The sequence below is a fragment of the Dasypus novemcinctus genome, chromosome 21, assembly GCF_030445035.2.
Source record: "Dasypus novemcinctus isolate mDasNov1 chromosome 21, mDasNov1.1.hap2, whole genome shotgun sequence".
NCBI lineage: Eukaryota > Metazoa > Chordata > Mammalia > Cingulata > Dasypodidae > Dasypus > Dasypus novemcinctus.
Window position 1 is genome coordinate 16,495,492 of NC_080693.1, and position 17,889 is coordinate 16,513,380.

At 50.0% G+C, this 17,889-nt stretch overlaps 1 protein-coding gene and 1 non-coding gene across 2 annotated transcripts; both read right to left on the reverse strand.

The window, feature by feature from the left end:
• Positions 1-4,274: 4,274 nt before the first annotated feature.
• CENPV (centromere protein V) lies at positions 4,275-17,482 on the reverse strand. Its single transcript, XM_058283413.2, has 5 exons — positions 17,079-17,482; positions 14,464-14,562; positions 13,162-13,231; positions 5,601-5,715; positions 4,275-4,622 (listed from the first exon to the last, which is right to left on the reverse strand). The coding sequence occupies exons 1-5, from the start codon at positions 17,465-17,467 to the stop codon at positions 4,498-4,500; spliced, it is 798 nt and encodes a 265-aa protein (XP_058139396.1). The 5' UTR covers positions 17,468-17,482; the 3' UTR covers positions 4,275-4,497.
• Positions 7,977-8,048, reverse strand: TRNAG-CCC (transfer RNA glycine (anticodon CCC)). The gene has a single exon. It is a non-coding gene; the product is annotated as a tRNA-Gly (tRNA).
• Positions 17,483-17,889: the final 407 nt, after the last annotated feature.

A 17,889-nucleotide genomic window follows, 5' to 3' on the forward strand; every position in this document is an offset into this window, starting at 1 on the left:
AAAAGAAAAATGGACAAAGGACATGACCAAGCAACTGACAGGATAGGAAATAAAAGTGGCCAAGAAAACACAAAAAATCCTCCATTTCAAGTAATCAGGAAAATGGAAATTTAAGAAATGAAAAATTTTGACGAACAGATTGGTTGCCATTATAAAAATCGATAGCATTTAGTGTTGGCGAGGGTGTAGACACTTTCCTGTGTGTAGGGTTGATGGGTGTTTTAAGCCAGTGTATTTTCTTGGGCAATTTAGCCTTATTTGTAATATTTAAAATATGGGGAGCAGATGTGGCTCAAGCAGTTGAGTGCCTGCTTCCCACATGGAGGTCCCATGTTTGGTTCCCGGTGCTTCCTAAAAAATAAAAAAATGAAAAAAACAAGAAGCAAACAAACAAAAAAACCAACCCAGCCAATGTGGCTCAGTGGTTGAGTGCCGGCTTCCCATATACGAGGTTCCATGTTCAATTCCCAGCCCCTGGTACCTAGAAAAATAAATAAATTTTAAAAATATGCATACCTTTCAACTCAGCAATTCTACGTCTATATCCTCCGATAATAGGAAAAAATTGGAAATAACCATAATTTTCGTGGAAAAAGAATGGTTAAACTATACCCATTCTATGTAATGGTTAATAATGAGGATACGTATATTGAGATGAAAGGATCAACATGTCATTTGGGAAACGGACTTTGGCCCAGTGGTTAGGGCGTTCGTCTACCACATGGGAGGCCCACGGTTCAAGCCCTGGGCCTCCTTGACCCGTGTGGAGCTGGCCCATGCGCAGTGCTGATGCGCGCAAGGAGTGCCGTGCCACACAGGGGTGTCCCCCGCATAGGGGAGCCCCACACGCAGGGAGTGCACCAAGGAGAGCCGCCCAGCGCGAAGGAGGGAGCAGCCTGCCGAGGAATGGTGCCGCCCACACTTCCTGTGCCACTGACGACAACAGAAGTGGACAAAGAAACAAGCACAGCAAAAAGACACAGAAAACAGACAACCGGGGGAGGGGAGGGGAATTAAATAAATAAAAATAATAAATCTTTGGAAAAAAAAAAAAAAAACATGTCATTAAATAAAACATGCAAGGTACAGAACAAAAGGTACAGTATGATGCCATTTATGTTTTTAAAAGATGGCTAACATTAAGTTTTAATTAACTTGACTGTAAAAGTGTGGAACTGGATAGAGTTGATGGTGACACACTATAGTGAGTAGAACTAACACAGCTGGTTTATAAATGGGATTGTGGCTGAAAAGGGTAGTCTAGGGATATAAATGTCAATTGAAAGAAAGCTAGAGGATAATCTGGGGACTGAATAACATAGTGAACATAGAGGTGAATGAGAACTGCGGTTAATAGTACAAATACAAGAATGTCCTGGGAAGTGGATGTGGCTCAGGCAACTGGGCTCCTGCCTACCACATGGAAGGTTGCTGGTTCGGATTCCCGTGCCTCCTAAAGAAGACAGCTGGTTAGTGCGAATGGGCAGGTGCAGCGAGCTGACCTGACAAGATGACACAATAAGAGACACAGGGAGGAGAGGTGGCTCAAGCAATTAGGCACCTCCCTCCCACATCAGAGGTCCCAGGTTCGACTCCCGGTGCCCCTAAAAAGAAAACATGGAAGAACAAAAAGGCGTAGCAAATGCAAACAACAAGGTGGGTGGGGAGAAATAAATAAATCTTTGGGAAAAAAAAAAAATGTCCTTGTATGAACTAGAACAAATGAATATCACTACTGCAAGGTAGTAAGAATGTGAGAGGCAGGGGAAGAATACAATTAATGTAGCCTATGAATTGTAGTCAACAGCAATACTTTAATATTCTTGCATCAATGCCAAAGATATGTTGTGTTAATAATGGGGGGGTTATGGAAAAAACATATGAAATGTACGCTATGTACCATAGTTAGTGGTAATGGTCTAATGATATTACTCATCATCTGTAACAAATGTTCCACAACAATGTAGTGTGTTGGTACAGGGGTGTTGTATGGGAATTCCACACATGTGCATGATTGTTTTGTAAGTTCACAACTTTAATAAAAATATTTTTTAAGATGCTGTAGCAGTTTGATATGGTTCATAAATTCCAAAAATAAATGTTGGATTGTTTGTAAATGGTCTGTACCTGGGTGGGTTTAAATTATGATTAAGGCTTTGACTGGGCCATGTCAGTAGGGTGTTGAGTCCCTGCCCCTTGGTGGGTGGGGACTCACAGATAAAAGGCATGGCAAAGGACAGAATTGGAGTTTTTGATGCTGGAGTTTGGAGCTGGAGCCTGGGTAGTAAGCACACAGAGGAGCAGAACAGCTGAGCCCAGGGAGAATAAAGTCCTGAAGAGAGACAGAGCCAGTCACCTGATAGACTACAGCTGGCCTTGTGGAGAGAGGCAAAGCCTAGAGAGCCTCATAGTCTACAGCTGACCTTGTGGAGAAAAAAGCAGCTGAACCGGGAGAGAACCGAGCCCAGGGAAGAGAGGAACCCAGGAAGCCTGACCCGATGGACATCAGCAGCCATCTTGCCCCAACACATGGAAACAGACTTTGGTGAGGGAAGTAACTTATGCTTTATGGCCTGGTAACTGTTAAGCTCCCACCCCAAATAAATACCCTTTGTAAAAACCAACCAATTTCTGGTATTTTGCATCAGCATCTCTTCGGCTGAATAGTAGATGCCTAATGCTATGTCTTTTTTTTTTATTTTTTGGTACTGGGGGTCAGAGATTGAACCCGGGACCTCATTGTGGGAAGCTTGTGCTTAGGCGCTGATGAGCCACCTCAGCACCCGTGAGGTGAGCTGGGTTTCTTTCCGTTTGTTATTGCAGGAGGCACGGGGAACCAAACCTGGGACCTCCCATGTAGGAGGGGGATATGCAATCCCTTGAGCCACAACTGCTCCCTAACGCTATGTGTTTCTACATAGTATTGCAAATGGAAAAGGGGGACCCGGGGGGACTTTTACTGTGCCTAATTAAATGTTTCACCTGTGCAATTTTAAACAGTTTTTAGTTTTTCAGGATACCTGGAGTTCTGGCTCTGAGAAACTGCTTCCCTTGGCTAGCCCAGCTCCTTCCCACCTTAATGCCTGCGGTCTTAGGCGTAATGCTTGATGCCTGAGCACCATTCCAAGGTGCTGGTGACTGCACCATCAGTCAGACAAACCAGGCTCACCCCTCCATCGCCTCGCCCGTTCTTTTTTCCTTGTCTAGTCTTCATGACTGATCATTTCATGATTCATCCTCCTAAAGCAGCAAGCAAATATTTATTAAACATGTGCCATTATTTGGTAATGGAAGGGCTGTTTTAGAAATGCTAATGCTCTATTCTCATTGCTTGGTAATGGAAGGGCTGTTTTAGGAATGTTAATCCAATAGAAATATGCAGCAGAATGAGCCAGCGGAAGGCTCGGGGAGACGCCGGGCATGACTCCCTGTTCAGAGCTGTTTGGGGCTTCCCCAATGCCTGAAACGAAGGCCAAATTCTCAGTCGAATATCTAAGATCGTCCAGTCTGGTTTCGACCTCCCTTTCTGACTCTTCGTAAACTTCTTCCCGTCCTAAGCTTCCTGTTGTCAGGCTTTAGCTGCATCTCTGTTTACAGTTACTTATCCCTTCTAGCTTCCCAAGCCTTGCTTCCTTTAAAACTAATATGCAAAACTTGGAATACAGACTGATGCTTTAGATCAACATTAAAGCCCTTGAACTTGGCAAATGCACTTGTGGTGGTTATGTAGCTTTGTTCTTGGGAAATGTGTATGGCAGTATTAAGTGTTCAAGGAGCATGATGTGTCCAACCTACAGTCAAGTGTTTGGAAGATACAGATAGACAGACATGGATGGGTGGATGGGTGGGTGGATGGATAACACGGCAAATGTGGCAAAATGTTAAAATTGGTGAACTGGGGCTGGGAAGGAGGGGCATGTTGGAGTTCACTGTATGGTTTTGTATTATTTGCAACTGTCCTCCCCTAAGTTTGAGATTACTTCAAAATAAAAAGTTCAAGGAAAAAGAAAAAACAGCATAAACTCCAATCAACTCCCCCCCCACACACACACACAGTCTTCCTTGACCTGCCCACCCCACCCCTCTGGTCGCTCAGGGTTCAGATCTTTACTACCCCCAGGGGCTGTAACATACTTCAGGAGATTCTATGTTTTATAACCATTCACGCATCTCCCTCTCCCAATCTGGGGCGCTCTGTAAATACCTGCTATGAATTGACTCATCTCAGAAGCAAACTCCATGGAGCAAAGAAAATGATGCCAACACAGTGAATGTTTAAATGTTAAAAATATTTTATTTTGTCTAAAAGATCACACAAAAGTCGAGGAAGAAAAGGAAGGTCGTCAACTAGCCTACATCAAAATCTGGGCTGGGGAAGGTCGGAGAGCTGCCGAACAAAGCTGGGAGCCGAGGGGGGAGGCGCTGCTGGCGGGCCGGGGGGCGTCCAGGAGCAGCTCCCTGTGCCGCCCGCTGCGCCCGCGCCCCCGGGAGAGGCGCTCACTCCTTGGACAGGCTCTTGATGGTCTTGTGCTCCTTCATGGCCTTCTCCCACTCGCTGCCGTTGAACTCCTCCGTGACCACGCTCCGCACGGTGCCCTCGTCCAGGCAGTGGGGGGCGATTCCTGGAAGGGGGGACAGGGAGAAGGGGGCCCCGGGGTGAGACCGGGGCAAGCCAGCCTCTGCAGCACCCCTCGCTGTCCCTCCGGCTTCCTGGGGTGCGCTCCGGAGCTCACAGGCTAAGCCCTCTAGCTCTCGGAGGGTGATGAGACTCCATCGTAGCCCAGGTCAGACATCCTTCACCACCGAGCAGAGGCTACGGACCAGCAGGCAGGCCGAGCCCGGAAATATCCAGACCGCAGGCCTTTCCTGTGGTTACACAGACACTTTTCCAAGGACTGAATGTCTCCCCATCGGTACAGGATTTTATTTTTTTTAGGAGGTACCAGTGGATTGAACCCGGGACCTCGTACGTGGGAAGCAGGCGCTCAACCACTGAGCATTACCCGCTCCTGACTGTACAGGACTTAAAACTGTGCAACCCCCCATCCCGTTCCACAAGGCAGGCAGGAGGGCCTCTGTGTGCTGAATGGGGGGAATGGGGGCGCCAGGCGCCGCGCCCCGCAGGCCGCTTTCAGGCAGGGAGCGAGATTCCTCAGGACCATCTTCGACCCCTAGTTTGCACTGCTGCCACGGACATTCTGAACATCCACCCCACAGTTGTCTGGGGGCTTTATGTCCCCCCAGCTCCAAGCAGGAGCTGGAGAGGAGCTCGCGGCTTCTTCTGAGCGTGTTTGGAGCAAACCTGATTTTCAGAAACGAGCATTTTCCTTGCTCCTCAGCCTCACCTCCTTGGCCTCCCCAGCCCTCCTCGCTCTTGACGTTGTCCACAGCCACCTCCGGCCCTTGCGGCGCCAGCAAGTGGACGTGGGGACGCGGCTGTCCCCCGGAGCAGACCTGGCCGCGCAGTCCACCGTCTGCACAGAGCTCTGTGGGGGCCCTAGGCTCCCCTCCATGTCGGCGCCACCCTTCCAGCCAGTATCTAGCCCCCCAGCAGCCCCTCCAGGCCCTCCCAAGGGTGCGGCCGGCCGGCCCGGACTTACCGTAGCCGCCGGGGTTGGAGCGGGGCGTGTAGAAGCTCTGAACCCCGCATCTCTTACAGAAGGTGTGCTGGGCTTTGTGCGTGTTGAACGTGTATGTGGTGATACTCTCGGCTCCCTGAGGGGAAAGAAACAGGCAGGTGTTCTCTTTTTACAAAGAGAATTTAAAAACACATCATTAAAAAAACAAGACCCGCATCTTTTCCGAGCATTACTGCAGAGGGGCATTTGCAGGGCTCCCCGTGTTGTCCCCACACCAGGCTGGAAGGTCCCGAGGGCAGGGCCGCTCCAGCCTGACAGCGCACGGCTTCTCTTATTTAGGTCACTGCATGTGGGACAGTGCAGCCGCAGTGTCCCCTGATCCACGGCAAGCACACGCCCTGACGATGGCAGGCGTGGCAATGCCTGCCTCCCGGGGCCCAGGCGGGGAGAATGGGCACCACGTCCCCAGCGGCACTGCCCAAGGCCTTCAGGACACTTGCTTCTACCTAATTCACGTAAAAAGGACCAACGAGGGGGAAAATATCTGCTCCACGTCAGAGGCAACGGGCCGATTTTCTTAACAGGTCATACAAATCAGGAAATGGGTAAAGGATAGGAACAGAGAGTTCAGAGACTAGGAAAAATCAATTGCTCTTTAATTTAGGAAAAGATGCCTGCGCTCGTGACACACAGCGAGGTACTTTTCACTGTCAGGTGGGCAAAGACCAACAAGTTGGTTAACACAGCATAGAAATGTGTACTCTTAGATGTCGCTCAAGGGGATGCATATTGGTAAAATGTGACCATATCTACCAAATTAAAAAATGGTCATATCCCTTAACACAGCAATTCCACCTGAGGACATGTATCCTACAAATATAATCCCCTAGGCATCGAATGACAAAAACACAGACACGACAGCACTACTCAAAAAGGCTCAAGATTGTAAAAACTTAAAACGTCCACCAGGAAGATACGGCATAAAGCCAGATGGGATGCTCAGAAAATGCAATACCCTGCAGCTCTCGGAAAGAATGAAGCAGCTCTACAAATACCAAGGAACAAATTCGGGGTCACAAAACCAGGTGTAAAACCAAGTGTGCTGTACACTACTGTCTGTCTTTTTTCTTAAAGGCTATGTACTTGAATGTGCTGTAATAGGCGTATCTCTCTCTGAAGAGGCGGCCAAGAAACGGTTAATCGTGGTTTGCTCCCAGGGAGAGCAAGGGGGTGGCTGAAGGGTAAGGGCTGGAGGTTTCTCACCACTTCTCTGCCTTCTGAGGCTTCTTCACCAGCCACTAGAGAGGAAAAGCTCTATTTGAAAATAGTTCCCCGGGGGCCTTTTCTCCCTCCCTAGCCCCTACACCACAGAGAAGCAGCAAAAGCAATTGCCAAGTGGTCCCAGAGTTACTTGATTAATGCCCCCCCCCCAAGAACCGTGAGATGCCGCACTCATTACCAGAAGTACTGCCTGACCGTCAGATCCTCATCGGTCCATGCTGTTTTGTGCACCCACCTGCCGGGCCGCACCCCCGTCTCCCCATCATCCGCCCGGCCTGTCCTGTCAGTGAACTCTGCCATGTGCTCGACCTCTCTTATCATAACCCGTCTTCCTGCCCGGCTGGAAATCACCCCTGACTGCCATGAGGCCAAATCCAACCGTCACTTCTCTGTTTCCTCTGAGCTCTCGATGGCTCGCCTTCCATCTTGGAACATTGGCCTCTGAGGCCACCCACACTCTCCTGCGTTGTTTTTTTTTTGTTGTTGTTGTTGTTTTAAGATTTATTTTTTATTTATTTCTCTCCCCTTCCCTACCCCACCCCAGTGTCTGTTCTCTGTGTCTATTTGCTGCGTCTTCTTTGTCCGCTTCTGTTGTTGTCAGCGGCACGGGAATCTGTGTTTCTTTTTGTTGCATCATCTTGTGTCAGCTCTCCGTGTGGGCGGCGCCACTCCTGGGCAGGCTGCACTTCCTTTTGCGCTGGGCGGCTCTCCTTACCGGGCGCACTCCTTGCGCATGGGGCTCTCCTTGCATGCATCAGCACTGCGCGTGGGCCAGCTCCACACGGGTCAGGGAGGCCTGGGGTTTGAACCGCAGACCTCCCATGTGGTAGACAGACGCCCTAACCATTAGGCCAAGTCCGCTTCCCTCTCCTGCGTTTTTCTCCTTCCCCAGTTTTTCTCCTTCCCCACCGGCCATTCTTCACAGGCCCCGTTCCCTTCTCTGGCTACACCGTCTGCCCAGCCCCACAGCAATGAACGACATCAAGATGCCAACAACTCCCAAACCAGGGGCTCCAGCTCCAGCTCTGATCTCCCTCTGTAACTCTAGCTGCCCACTTCACATCACTACATGAATGTTCAAAAGGCACCTTCAATTTAACTTTCTTTTTTTTTTTTAGGAGGTGCTGGGGATTGAACCCAGGCCCTCGTACATGGGAAGCAGGCGCTCTGCCGCTGAGCTACACCTGCTCCCCACAAAAAGTACTCTTGAATCCAGCAGCCCCCACACCTGTTCTCCCCCAGGATCCAGCATCTCCATTCAACTAGTTTCTTGGGCCCAACAATTTGGATATAACCAATTCCTCTCCTTGCCTCGCCTTCACATCTAATACTTTACATAGTTCTGCCTCCCTTCCTCTAAAACAGTGGTTCTCAGAGTGTGCTCCTGGACCAGAAGCTCCAACATCACCTGAGAACTTGGAAATGCAAATTCTCAGGCCCCAGCTGTGGACCTCCTGACCTGGAAATGGGCCCCGGTAATCTGCGTTTTAATGGGCCCTTCAGGTGACTGTGAGTGCTTGGCTGTTTGAGAACCACCGCTCGAAACCATTTCTCCAATCACCTGTTGTCTCTCGGTTTCCATGACTGCCACCGGCGTCCAAGCTGCCGTCACCTGTCGCCTGGTCTCCTGCAACAACCTCCTAATTGCCTCCCGGCCTCCAGGTTGGCCTCCCTGCCATCCAGTCTCCACTTGGCAGTGAGTGAGCTCTTCATTTATTCACTTACTTACTTATTTCTCCCCCACCCTCACTCTTTGCGCTCGCTGTCTGCTTGTTGTGTGCTCGTCTTCTTTCTAGGCGGCACCGGGCACCGAACCCGGGGCCTCCCATGTGGGAAGGGAGCTGCCCAATGGCTTGAGCCACCTCTGCTCCCTGCAGCAAGCTCTTAAAAGGGTGAATCAGGTCTCGTCAGCACCCTGCTTCAAGCCTTACACAGAGACTAAACTCAGTCTCCTTTTCTGGTCCTGCCTCCCTTTCCCTGACCCCCATCCCGCCCTCTTTCAGCACCAAGGACAGGTCCCTGCATGCAGCAGTTGCCCAATAAATACTTGCTGAGTCAATAAATTTTGTAGTTAATTTAAAATCAAACAAAAAATGGTAAATGTTGTTCTGTTTATACATTATCACAATGGAATTTTTTAAAAAAAAAAGAACAACAAAAGAGGAACAGAAACAACAGTCAAAAAAATAAAAGCTGGAAACTTCCTAAATTTAATGAAAGACATGAATAAACACATTCAATACACTTAATGCACTCCAAATAGGATAAATTCAAATACACCCTCTCACTGTACCCTGTTATAACCAACTGCTGAATTCCAAAGATAAACTGTTTCTGGGAAACAGACTGGGCCCAGCGGTTAGGGCGTCCATCTACCACATGGGAGGTCCGCGGTTCAAACCCCGGGCCTCCTTGACCCGTGTGGAGCTGGCCCACGCGCAGTGCTGATGCGCACAAGGAGTGCCGCGCCACGCAGGGGTGTCCCCCGCGTAGGGGAGCCCCATGCGCAAGGAGTGCACCCCCTAAGGAGAGCCCCCAGCACGAAAGAAAGTGCAGCCTGCCCAGGAATGGCGCCGCCCACACTTCCCGAGCCGCTGACGACAACAGAGGCGGACAAAGAAACAAGACGCAGCGGATGGACACAGAGAACAGACAACCGGGGGGAGGGAGGGGAATTAAATAAATAAATAAATCTTTAAAAAAAAAAAAAAGAATTCTGAAAGCTGCGAAAGAGAGGCAATGTGGCACATAAAAGGGAGCCACAATAAGATTAATGCTCATTTTTTATTGGAAACCATGGAGGCAAGAAGGCAGTGGGAAGACAGGTTCAAAGAGCTGAAAGCAAAAAACTGTGACCCAAGAATTCTACCAAACATTCCCCAAAGAATTAATACCAGTCCTTCTCAAACTCTTCCAAAAAAATTGAAGAGGAGGGAACACTCCCTAACTCATTCTATGAGGCCAACATCACCCTAATACTGAAGCCAGATTGAAAAAAGAAAATATGGCGGCAGACTTGGCCCAGTGGTTAGGGCATCCATCTACCACATGGGAGGTCCGCGGTTCAAACCCCGGGCCTCCTTGACCCGTGTGGAGCTGGCCCACGCGCAGTGCTGATGTGCGCAAGGAGTTCCGTGCCACGCAGAGGTGTCCCCCGTGTAAGGGAGCCCCACGCGCAAGGAGTGAGCCCCGTAAGGAGAGCCGCCCAGTGCCAAAGAAAGTGCAGCCTGCCCAGGAATGGCACCGCACACACGGAGAGCTGACACAACAAAAAGAAACACAGATTCCCGTGCCACTGACAACAACAGAAGCGGACAAAGAAACAAGACGCAGCAAATAGACACAGAGAGCAGACAACCGGGGGAGGGGGGAGAGGAGAGAAATAAATAAATAAATCTTTGAAAAGAAAGAAAAAAGAAAATTACAGATCAATACCTTATGAATATAAATGCAAAAATTCTCAACAAAATACTAGCAAACCGAATTCAACTATATGTTAAAAGAGTTATACAGAAACTGTGGTGTATTCACAGGATGGAATATTATGCAGCTGTAAGAAGAAATGAAGTCATAAAGCATATGACAACATGGATGAACCTGGAGGACATTATGTTGAGGGAAGCAAGCCAGACACAAAAGGACAAATACTGTATGATTGAATTACTATGAACCAAATGTATTGTGTAACATATTGTTTTTTTTTTTGTTTTGTTTTTTTTTTTAGATTTATTTATTTATTTAATTTCCCCCCCTCCCCTGGTTGTCTGTTCTTGGTGTCTATTTGCTGCGTCTTGTTTCTTTGTCCGCTTCTGTTGTCGTCAGCGGCACGGGAAGTGTGGGCGGCGCCATTCCTGGGCAGGCTGCTCTTTCTTTTCACGCTGGGCGGCTTTTCCTCACGGGCGCACTCCTTGCGCGTGGGGCTCCCCCACGCGGGGGACACCCTTGCGTGGCACGGCACTCCTTGCGCGCATCAGCACTGCGCATGGCCAGCTCCACACGGGTCAAGGAGGCCCGGGGTTTGAACCGCGGACCTCCCAGTAACATATTGTTTGATTAAAAAACTTATATGTATCCAGTACATTTAACTGAGAAACGTATGTTTTTACCCAACAGTATTTTCTTTTTCTTTCTAAATTATTGCTTATATATTCAATTATTAAATGTACAAAATAAAGTTTAAAAAAAAAAAGTTATACAGGGAAGCAGACTTGGCCCAATGGATAGGGCATCCCCGTACCACATGGGAGGTCCGCGGTTCAAACCCTGGGCCTCCTTGACCCGTGTGGAGCTGGCCCATGCGCAGTGCTGATACGTGCAAGGAGTGCCGTGCCATGCAGGGGTGTCCCCCGCATAGGGGAGCCCCATGCGCAAGGAGTGCGCCCCATAAGGAGAGCCGCCCAGCACAAAAGAAAGTGCAGCCTGCCCAGGAATGGTGCCGCACACACAGAGAGCTGACAAAACAAGACGATACAACAAAAAGAAACAGATTCCTGTGCCGCTGACAACAACAGAAGCAGACAAAGACGACGCAGCAACTAGACACAGAGAACAGACAACCGGGGCAGGGGGCGAGGTGGGGAGAGGAGAGATAAATAAATAAATAAATAAATCGTTAAAAAAAAAAGAAAGCAATCGGCATGTGCCAGGATGGAGGGGTAGACAAGAAAATGGAGAGGAACTAGCCTAAAGCTTCTGGGGATTTAAATCTCATCAAGTCAGAAAGAGTGGGACGCAGGCAGAGGCCCACCGAGTGTGCCTTTCCTTCCACACACCCACCAAGGGCCTGTTCAGCTTCAAACCCCTGGGTCAGTCATGAAAAAAGAAAGGTGGTACTTGCCTCGCAGATACTCACCACCCAGGTGAGGAAAGGAACAACTACACCTGGTACTGGAACGGACCGCGAAGGGGCAGAGGGAGGAGGTGGGATTAAAGCCCACCCCCCACCCACATCGGCAGTAGCGGGCCTTTTGAAAAGAGGTGTGTTCTTTGAGCCGGGGGTTTCATTTTTGAGGTAAATGATCGTAAACAAATATTTTCTAAATTGTTGAAGGTAGCTACGCAGGGGGACGTTCATCATAGTTTTGGTTACATCAGGGAAAAACTGGACTTAGTCTAGAAGCCCAAATACCCAAACTGCTTAAGGTACCTTCACACGACAAAACGTGAGGCAAATTCAGGAACGCAGCGCAAGTGAACAAGGAAATTGGGTGTGGGAGAGAGGGAGACCCGAGGGCAGCAGGAAGACTTTTCCCTGTACAGAAACTTTTGTACCTTTTGAGTTTTAGTCCAAAATAATTCCCCATAATAAAATTAATGTTAAAAAGAAAAAAATTATTTAAAAAATTTTCATTGGGAAATGATAAAAACAGGCTATAAAACAGAAGGAATGCTAAAATCCTACTTTGAGAAAAAACATATACAAGATCTTGAGATGTGATGATCTGTGTAGAACACAGTCTACCAAGACCTACATCAAACTACTAAGTGATGCAGCTGAAATAGTTCAGTTGGGAGAGCGTTAGACTGAAAACATTAAGTGTTACCTCTAGTTGACAGGATTTGGGTGACTCCGTTTACTCATTTTACTATTTATGTATCATTACTTGCATCCTATTTTATTTGTTAGTTTAGGATTGAAAATGTTTTCACAACATTTCACAACAAAAATAAAGGAGAGGGGAAGCTGATGTGGCTCAGGGGTTGAGGGCCAGCCTCCTGCATGAGGCCCCGGGACGTCAAAAAAAGGGGGGTGGAGGGAAATGAACTTGGCCCAGCAGTCAGGGCGTCCGTCTACCACATGGAAGGTCCGCGGTTCAAACCCCGGGCCTCCTTGACCCGTGTGGAGCTGGCCCATGCGCAGTGCTGATGCGCGCAAGAAGTGCCCTGCCACGCAGGGGTATCCCCCATGTAGGGGAGGCCCCACGCACAAGGAGTGCGCCCGTAAGGAGAGCCGCCCAGCACGAAAGAAAGTGCAGCCTGCCCAGGAATGGCGCCGCCCACACTTCCCGTGCCACTGACCACAACAGAAGCGGACAAAGAAACAAGACGCAGCAAAACAGACACAGAGAACAGACAACCGAGGGAGGGAGGGGAATTAAATAAATAAATAAATCTTTTAAAAAAAAAAAGAAAAAGAAAAAGGGGGGTGGAGGGGGAAATAGCAAAACCTTTGACAAAATAACCATGAAGCCCAATTACAGAAGGAAATTACAGCCCGCTGGGAGGCCCCCCACCCCACCACGTGGTGCAGAGAGCCTCACGGAGTGTTCTATGCTCCTTGCCCCTGCTCTCAAGTACTAACCTTCAAGAGCTTAAAGCGAGAAGCTGGGACGATGAAGTGTCTGTTCTGCTTCTTCTTGCAAATGCTGCAGCTACAGAAAGACAGAGAACATTCCAGATGGTCAACAGCCATGTGCACATTGTGTGTGCCCACTGGGCCCCAGGTGGCCCCAACGGAAGCCCCTCTCAGCACCGTCCCGGGAAGAGGAGCTTCAGCAGATGGACTGACTGCCTGGAACCTCGGCTCTGCGTGTCCAGAAGCCGCAGAGCCCCCACAAAGGCAGGGCCCACTGCCCACCCCCAGCTCGCCACAGTGAAGGGGAAAGAAACGCTGGATTCCAGAGACGCTCAGAAAAGAATTTCCAGATACTGCCACACTCAGCCCTCCTGGCTGTCCACAGTCAGAGTGGACAAAGGGGTACAAGTTTCCCTCTTTCCTCGTCTCCACAACACAGAAACCCTAGCTCCAAGTAGAACAGGCCCTCAGAAGTAAGAGTCTTGGGAATTAAATCTATGGCCCTTCTTTTCCGTTCACTGTTTTAAAATCTCTGAGTTAGTACAGGTTCTTCTAACAAATTATTCCACGGGGCTTCGGCCCCAATCAGATTCAAATGTTGGTGGTCTGGGCACTTCTCCACTGGGGCGATTCCATGGCATTTGTGTATGTATTTATATATAATCCGGGTGCCATCTAGGGGCAGAAAGGACTGTGGACTGCTGAATAATTCATGACACGCCAACCGCAGGCCCTGAAGCCAGAGAGTGTCGTCCCTGTTGGGTCACATGCCTGGGAAGGCACTGAGCAGCACCACCTGCCTGATCTGGAATTAGGGAGCACTGCTTGCCTCCAGGGCTCCACACCTCCCACCTTCACTTACCCTCCAACTCTGCCCTAGAAGATTCCAACTGAGGCTTTTCACTCAGTGCCCAGACTGACCCACCCGCCCCTCCCCACGACCCCTTATCAACAGACCCCTTATCAACAGTATCCGTCTGAGAAGGGATTGTGTTGTGTCACATGGGGCCGCAGGAGCAAGCTGTGACATCCCCCCATTAACACACACACACGCACAAACACACACGGTGGGCTTGGTTATTTTGACCCTCCCCCCATCTTTAAAGAAATGATTACTGGAAATTTCAAACACACATGAAAGGAGAAAGAGCAGGCCGATGAACCCTTAGGTACCCAGTATCAGTCTCCAACAATTATCATCTCCTGACCAGGGTTCTTTCACCCAGCCCCCTACTCCCTAGATCATTTCGAGGGAATTCTTTTAAACTTTTAAGTCCTTTGAACCCAATCGGGGAAGAGAATACTCACTTGCAGTCAAATATATGCAAGTCTGCAGAGGCCCAAACTTCAAAGCGAACTGCTCCACAGTGGCAACCTCCTGTGTGTTTGACCAGGCCCTGGTACTCGCTAAATGAAACAAAGATCAGCATGGTAAGGCTTTCTCCATAGTCAGGCAGGGGTCTTCCTTACTGCAGAGCTTTCACACAGGCTCCCGCTCTTTCTGCTGCTGAAAGAAAGCAGCAAGATAGGACAAAAGTCTTTTCTCCCCGACAGCCCTATGCATTTCTGCATTTAAGCAGGCACTGCTGTTTTTATAAAAGAAAGAATTCCATGCCTTCCTTGCTCCTGAGTTCGCTTTTCTCCTTTTTCTTAAATTTTTTTACATTTACAAAAATCTGGAAGATATCGGGGGAGAGTATCCTAATCCCACCACCCAAACTTTTTCATTTGCATGTCAAATGCTTGAAGAGAATTTGCTATGAGCTAAGCACTGGAGAGACAGCAGGGTAAGCAAGGCACAGCAGACGAGGGTTCGATCCTTACCAGCCTTAAACTGTGATCAGGTTACCCAAATAACATTTAATTATGATTGGGATAAAGGCGGAACAGGCTGCTATGAAGAAAAGAAGACAAGGTGACGGACCGAGTTGGCTGGTTCAGAAAAGCCTTCCGAGAAAGTAACAAAGGCTCTCAGAATATTTTTTATATTTCCCTACAGTATTTTTTCATAGACCTAACTCTTTACATAGAGGTACATTACCTACAATTTCGATCCATAATTGAACATTGTTAAGATTTGATAAATACCATCAAATGGTTTTCCAAAAGGGCTGAACCCTTTTATTGAATACATTTCACTGTACCTTCTCAAGCAAAATTATAGGAAAAGTAGCTCTCTGGCATTTTGATTTGCATTTATTAGATTTATTAAGCCTGAAGGCTCTTTCCATGCATTCTTTAAAGTCGAATTCAGTTAATTTTATGTACTTTAAAAATTCTTTGCTGACACAAATAATGCTTTTGTAGAAAAATTCAAACAATACAAAATTAGATAATAGTAAAAGTGAAAGTCTCTATAACCCTAACTTAACCCAGAGGCAACCAGTTAACCATTTGCTATCAGACGTTTTTCTTACATTAATATTTTAACAAAAATGATGCAGTATTGTACATACTTTTGCACATAATTTAATGGGTTTTGATTATTTTCTTTTGCTAAAAGTAAGTACAGACTCATGCCAATTGGTTAGGTAAAAAGATCTCATTTTTTTTACAGCAACATTTTAAAATCTTTTTCTGCCCATTTACCAATTTGTTTTAAATCTTTTTTAATTTTTAATTTTTGTTTTTGGAGGTACCAGGATCCAACTCAGGACCTTATACACCGGAAACGCGCACTCGACCATATGCGCCCCAATTTATTTTAAATCAACCTCAGATTTGAGTTTTACATTTCTGAGGATCTTTATATCCCCTATACCTAGCAGTGGCTGGTAGAGGTGCTGAAGAAATGTTTGACCCGCGAAAAACATAAAAATGTTCCTTCCGAGATGAAAAAGCAAAAGAGTTAAGCACGCAGAAAACCAAAGAGCCCATCTCTGAGAAAACACATCCTAATTAAGAGAACTTCTTCCGGAAACAAAGAAAAAGGAGAGTTTTCGTCCGGACAGGCGGGGTGTGAGTTAGTTATCAGGTTGTTATGCAATCGTTCTTTTTTTCCCCTCCAATCAAAAAGAGTTTTGATTGCTCTTTTGAATTCAAAAAATAATCGACACTTAAGATATATATTATGAGGATGTTAAAATATTTCTCTGTAGCCCATTCGTTCTACAGGACAGGGACCCAAAGGCTGGCACATTTTAGAGAACAGGAGGTCCTTGCCTGAGTTATTTAATAGCTCATTTCTACTGCGATGGACACTCGGAAACCCTTCTCGGGTCATCCTAAGTGGATGGAAGTTCTCTTTCTTCTGTAGCCAAGCTGGGGGCGGGAAAGGAGAGGATGCCACGCGGGAGCATCTGCTGACGGAGCCCAGAAAGCCCCCCTCCCCTTCGGCACTCGGCCGCCTTTGGAGAGCCCCAGCCTGCCTCCTCCCGGGAAGCGACACGCCCGCCCCCCGCCCAGCTCCCGCTCCCGAGCGGCTGGAACAATAACGGGACTGCTCTCGCCGGTTGGTTCCAAACTGTTCACCCCTTTCTCAGCCCCCCACTAGTTTTCCACCCACCTCCACTCCCCCCCAACACGTGCAAACGTGCAAACGAGATTGAGGGGTCAGGAAAAGTCGTGGGAGGCCTCCTCTCCGGCCGGGAAGGCCCCGCCGACCCTCTCCACCACCCCCTGCTCCCTTCGCGCGCCGGGACCGGAGACCACGTCGCGGGCACTTGGGGTTAGAACTTTGTGCCCAGGACAGCCGCGCGGGCCCTCTCCGCCTTCTGGAGACAGGCGGCTGGGCAGCGGCCCCCCTCCACCCCCTCTTCTGGGGGATACCCCGATTTCGGCCGGGAGAATGAGGAACGAGCCCCGGGTTCGGTTCCTGCGCGCGCCAGCCGCGGACCCTGGCATCTGGCCCAAATCCGGGCTGCAGACAGACGGGCGTCCCCCCGCGTCCTGGGCGCCGCGTCCTGCGCTCCCCGCGCGCTCACAAGGTGTCCAGCAGCAGCTTGGCGGCGCCCTCGAAGTTGAGCCTCTGCCGCTTCTGGAACGCCTCCCAGCGCTCGCGCTGCTCGCCCAGGTCCAGCGCGGCCGCCGAGGGCGTCGGGGTCGCGGGGGTCGGCGGCGGCGGCGGCGGGTACAGCGCCGGCTCGCGCTCGGGCGCCTGCTCCCCGGAGCCCGCCTCCTGGGCCCGCGGCGACGGGAGCCTAGGCCGCTGCTTGGCCGACGGCTGCCGCCCCGCCGACCGGCCCCCGCCCCCGGCCTGGCCCGCGGGGCGCCGCGTGCGGCTGGCGCTCGGGGCCGAGGCGGCGCCCGCGGGAGCCCTGGGCCGCTTCTGCCCGCGCGCCGAGGCCGCGCCGCCGCTCCTCGCCCGCCGCATGGCTCCCGCAACCCAGGCGCGCAGGCCTCGGCGCGCGCGCCCCCGCCGCCGCCCCGGCCCGCGCGCGCCCGCCGCCCAGCGTCGGGCCCAGGGGGCGCTGCGCCCGGCTGCACCTGCCGCCTGGCCGCGAGCCCGGGGGCGCCGCGAGCCGCAGGGCCGCCACCTGCTCGGCTCTGAGCCCCGCCGCCCTGCAGGCCTCGCCGCGCTCTGGGGCCCGTTTCCGTCCCTCGGAATCTGGAGCGCTGCTTCGTACGTGCCTGCCCTGGGGAGCGCAGGCCTGAACTCACAGCCCCCTCCGAGCAGGCAGCCCGGGGACCTTACCTAGCTGGCAGGTGACATCGTGCCCCTGAAATGAGCTAAGGCAGTGCCCGGCACCTGCTACCTGCTGGCTACGCAGGCAGCCGAAACCACAGTTCTTAAAC

Bases quoted from the DNA above. Each gene is read 5' to 3' on its own strand.
- CENPV (XM_058283413.2), bottom strand. From the start codon at position 17,467: ATGCGGCGGGCGAGGAGCGGCGGCGCGGCCTCGGCGCGCGGGCAGAAG. The intron at 5,716-13,161 runs GTTAGTACTTGA...CTTTCCCCTCAG, and splicing joins CTCGCTTTAAGCTCTTGAAG to GGAGCCGAGAGTATCACCAC. The intron at 4,623-5,600 runs GTAAGTCCGGGC...CCCCCCTTCCAG, and splicing joins CTCCAACCCCGGCGGCTACG to GAATCGCCCCCCACTGCCTG.